The 5,151-nt window shown below is 46.7% G+C and overlaps 1 protein-coding gene across 1 annotated transcript in view; it reads left to right on the top strand.

Annotated features, from left to right (window-relative positions):
- Window positions 1–2,207: 2,207 nt before the first annotated feature.
- Window positions 2,208–5,151, top strand: part of mRpL28 (mitochondrial ribosomal protein L28) — a 32,120-nt gene continuing 29,176 nt past the window's right edge. Inside the window, exon 1 of the mRNA XM_065450838.1 lies at window positions 2,208–2,339. Coding sequence (XP_065306910.1) covers window positions 2,311–2,339 — 29 coding nt within the window. The 5' untranslated portion in view covers window positions 2,208–2,310. The remainder of the gene's footprint in view (window positions 2,340–5,151) is intronic.

The raw sequence follows: 5,151 nt of genomic DNA, 5'->3' as shown, positions 1-5,151 counted from the left end.
CAGGTGTGCAAGTCTCATTTGTGTATAGCTAACAACCAAATTTACGTTTACACATGTGCAACACAGCCAGGTGCCAGTTAATTCTCTCTATTGAAAATTTCATCATCATCAGCTGCATTTTCAGAATCATTAATCCTTTCTGGTTCAAGAATTTCTTTAGGAATCGCAAGGGTCTTGCAGGAAATATGCGACATCAAGAAAAACAAACAGCATAACTATTTTCAAAAGTGCGAGTGTCGGCGGTACTACCTACGTACATGATTTGACGGTTCTGTGCCACAGATAAATATGGCTATTCCTGAAATTTAGCAAATGTCCATGCGCTGCATTATGCTGAGATTAGACCTCTGCGATCTATTATTCGAGCTTGCTGCCGAATGCAAATAACTTGCCTTGGGTGGCACAAGCATGGCCTTGTTTGATAGCTTTAACAGGCCATACTATTTAACACCACTGTGATTGGGAATTAAGAAGTCCTGCTGCAAGCAAAACAACACATCATACATAAATTACAAGTAATAAATTAATTGCATTTTTTTGTATTGTGATTGATCAATTACTTTTTTCTGATAACGCTCAACGTAATTCAGTTACTATATTGAACCAGTGTTGCTATAGCTTGACAGAAACGGTCACATAGGACTGACGCCAGGAAATCTGCAACAATTTTTTTTTTCTTTTGCTTTTTCACTGGAACTTCTGGAAGTGCCTTCTTCGGACCACAGCAACAATGAAGCAATGTACTTCACGGAGGACCCAAACACTGGCATCATGCCATTAAGTGACTACAATCTTGTGCGCACGGTGTTCATACATTGCAACCTCCTTCCAGTAAGCACATCAAGTGGATTTTCAGTGCCGTTGCAGGTGTCTTTACTATAAAACGAGGAAAGGTGACTGATGAACATTTTTGGAAAACGATTGTGTCAGTGAAGATAAACATGTGAAGGGCTTCTGAGGGTGCACTGGTAGAGCCAGGCCAGCTCACTCTGCAGAGTGCATTTGTGCAATATAGATGAAGGTTGGGAGGAAAGTAACAAAAGTAATTGATCACATTTCAGTAATTGGTCATATACTTCCTTGGGGCTGTAATTGGTAGCTGTAATCAATTATGTTTCTGAAAAAATTTGTTGCAATTGGTTACCTTATTCTGCAACATGTCTACGTCTGAAACAAAGTTATTGGCAGTTCACAAGAGGAAAATTTGATTCATTGCCAAGAACTCCAGTGGAAATTTCGTTAGTTTTTCCTGTCTATTCGTTCTGATGCATTTATTATAAAATTTTCATTTCATTAAAAAAAGTTCAGGCTAGGAAGGGCAAAATTATGCTATTTTAGGTGTCAAGAAATATGCTGCAGAATCCTTTTGAGTACAATGCAGCAGACTCCATGTGCATCAGCTGCAGCTGAAACTTCGCAACATCGAACTGAAGCGAAAGGTAAACGTAAGCAAAGCTGTACTGCTACTGCACCAAAAATTCGGCTATAGTTTCGGTTTAACGAAACTGAAACTGCTGCAAGTGCGTGTGGGAATTTTGGTATTCTAATATCGTAGTTTCGCAACCAATGAAACAACTTAATGAAACAAAAATGGGAGAAAAACCATTGCAGGTGATTGTCAAAGTCCAGTGTCCAAACAAGTCCAGGCTTATTTCACATACAGGTGCAATTCGCAAGTCGGCGTCCGCCGCCGCAGCGACCACAAGCCACCGCTCTTGCCACGCGGGTACGCGGGCGCGCGCTTCTGCGCGTCAACACTTACGTCACAAGATGACGCAGAGCTGCCATTGGTCGTACGCTAAGGGCGTATATGTTCCTGCGTGTAGGCGAGCGGCATTCATGGGCGCATTACACACGTTTGTTCTGACGGCAACGCTTTGCGCCTGTACCTCGCTTTCGCTTTTAATACGCCTGCGAACGCCCGGCTTTTATATGATAAAGGTGGTAGCCCTTCGATCGTTCGCCCATGGCGCTGTCACGTTGGCAAGAATGGAAACGATAAAGGAACTGCTCGAGCGGGCAGAAAGCGCAGGCGCATGGAACTGTCGACGCAGTGCACCGACAAGCCGTGAATCGCACACACAAGCAGAGATAAGGCAGACGCTATCGGCTCTGACATGCCTTGTTATAAAAAAGAAAAACGCCGGTTCAGAAATCGCTGACTCAGCTGGCCGAGTCGCTTAGAAAACGGTCAGTCACGAACCCTCGTCCCCATTGGTTGACTGCGCTCCGTTGTGCCGAAAGGCGCGCGTTTCGTTGTTCGCATTTGTGTCGCAAAAGCATCGCCGCCGTCCTGATTGCTTGCCTGTCATGGCTGCATCGCTGACCGACTACGAAAGGTAAGCATAGATTCCATTGTCAAACCTTGAAACATTGTCGCACGACAACGTTGATTGGCATAGCGCTTGCCGTCATGACATCGCACGCATTTTTAAAGGGTTTGGCGTCCGTCGGTTTCTCGATACCAGACTGCGTAGTCAAAGGTCTTGGTGAGCTGACCCTAATACCAGTGCGCCATGCGCGCGAACCTTCCATAGTGAGAACCACGACCTACTGTATACATACTTGGCTTCCTTCCCCTTGCCCACCTCCCCAAATAAGCCCAAAGCCATTCTGTGTCCTCGCACTGCCATTTGTAGAGTGGGCCGATGCCGGAGGCCATGCGATCAGAGGTGCGGTAAACTTGGGTGAGTGTTTACGGTGGTTACCCCAGCTTAATTTCCCTTACCTTAAATGAACACTATAAACATCATATTTTACTGTGTCAGTAAACTACTCTTCTACAATTTCACAAACACCACTCTTACCCCGATAAGACTCAATTGGTAAGCCAGAAGAAGCGCATTAATAAAAGACGGGTGGTGACGTCTCCTTGAAGTTCCCGCAGCATTTCGCTATGACGTCATAGACTTTGACAGCCTCATCTAGGGCCTAGTTAATACTTTAACGGTAAAGATGGACTACATTGTGTACATTTTTATCTTCCTTGTGTACTTAAGAAGCCAGATATCGAACATGAGCTTCGGAAGCTTTTGCTGAGCCAACGCAGCCCAGATACGAAAAAAAAAACACACATCGAAATCCGTGACGTCACGATGACGAACCGGCGATGAGCTTCGGTGCGAAATTCGAAAACTAATGTATTGTTTTGAAATTAACATCGTGCTCAAGGACCGCTTTTCTCTGATTTATTGTTTTGCTTTAGTGATCCTCCGAGCCCTGGCTTAGGCGTATGATTGCAATAGCAATTATGTGTCGACACTCCAGGCACATTTCTGCCGTCGCCGTGACGTTCTGTATGAAGTGCATGGGCGACATCATCATCGCCGCGCGCCGTATGCTGTACGTACAGTCGACCAAAAAAAAGTTTACGGACCACGGGGTCTCAGAAAACGCTAAATATACGAGCTGCCTTTAAAAATAACCAGTAAAACCGTACATCACAATATTGTTCGCATATACCAGTAAAGGCTGGAAATGGGAATACCAGGCTGCATTTGGAGGCCGCGGAGATATTCCGCTTTTTGTCAAGTCTCTTGGTCCGTAAACTTTTTTGGTCGACTGTACATGTGAAAGCTTGCGAGGGTAAGCGAACGATGGCAGCTCGATCAATCTCGCGCGCGCAAGGGAGGAAAGCGGGGAGGAAGCGCGCCGTCTTCCGTCGCGTGCAAGGCATCGGGGGGAGGGCGGGGTTCTATTCTACACTCTAAAAACAGTTTGCACCCTTTGGGGTGTATATTTGTCCCACAACAATAATCGTCATCTGCCTTGCTTGCGTTTCCTTTCTTGCAAACTCGGCGCTCGCTACTTTCCTGTCGAGAATGCTGCGTCACGCTGATAACGCGCATGCCGTTCGTGACTGGGAAGTACCGGGCTCGCAGCGTTAAAGAAAGGAAACGCGGGCAAGACAGATGACGATTATAGTTGTGGGACAAATATAAACCCCAAAGGGTGCAACTGTTTTTAGAGTGTACGCGATCTGCGATGGGGACAGTCTAGGCGCGAAGAGGGCCGATAGCTCCGTGTGCACTGTGTTCTAGCCGCTTCGTTCGCGTTGGAGCGAGAGGCAGTTCGGAGGTTAATTCGCTCGCTGCCGTGCTTCCTCGCTCCAGCGTTTTGACACCGAGTTCCCGCGGTCATCGAGCGAGAGGTGTTCATGTTTGCTTGTGCACGCGTTACACCATGCTTGTAAATGTATTTAATAATTGAATGTTTTACCAATTTACACGGTCGATAGGACTATCCTTATTTCGTATAGCTCTCTACTATAATTTGCTATTGCAATCGATGCTTCGCCTTTCAGGCGAAACTGCGACTTTTGAAATGCAACAGATGGCACGAGTGTGTGTATATAGCGAGGTACCTTATTTACTCGCTTTTAATGTGCCCTCAAATGCAACGCGCGTCGAATTTTCATGGATGGAAAATGTGAAGGACTTCGATTGCAACGCGTATATTGTCTGATCTGTGCCAGCTATTGAAATATGTTGCATAAAAAAGGAAGTAACAGTGCAAGACACAGGACGTAAGGAGGAGACGGACGAAGCATTTCGTTGGTCCCCTTAGAATGCAGTGAAGCCCTTAGGTACCAAAATGCAATTTAATGAACCCGAGTAAACGCTGTCAAAATCCATGACGTCACAGTGGGCTAGTGTGGAAACAAGGAGGATATATATATCCTCCTTGTGTGGAAAACTCAGGGTGGCGTTGCCAACAGATTTCCACTTGGTGGGTTTTCACCCGTGCTCTTGGGAGAGAGAGAGAATCAACTTTTGTACTGAGCCCTTAGTGACGGTTGGTGCGCGCTGGCACCAGATGGGGTGGAACCTTCTTCTCAGGTCCCATATGCGTCCAGCAGTTCCTGGCCCCTAGCCGCCAGCGCGAGCTGGGTCGGTAGGTCGGGGCTGGACAACAAGGTCTCCCATCGCTCGGGGGGGTTGGGGCTGGGGAGGGTGGGGGGTTCTTGAGCTTAGTGCACTCTGCAAGGATGTGTGCTAGAGTGCCTTTTGACCGTCTGCAAAAAGGGCATGAAGTGTCATACTCTGTTGGAAACATCTTGTACAAGAAAAAGAGCATGGGATGCGCTAGCGACTCCGCTTGCGTGCGTCGCACGATCGTTTGCTGCATTCGGCTGAGTTGCGGATGCGGACG

Source organism: Dermacentor albipictus, chromosome 9, assembly GCF_038994185.2.
Source record: "Dermacentor albipictus isolate Rhodes 1998 colony chromosome 9, USDA_Dalb.pri_finalv2, whole genome shotgun sequence".
In the NCBI taxonomy this organism is placed as follows: Eukaryota; Metazoa; Arthropoda; class Arachnida; order Ixodida; family Ixodidae; genus Dermacentor; species Dermacentor albipictus.
The sequence above is the reverse complement of the archived record's forward strand: the minus strand, read 5'-3'. Positions and strand labels throughout refer to the sequence as shown.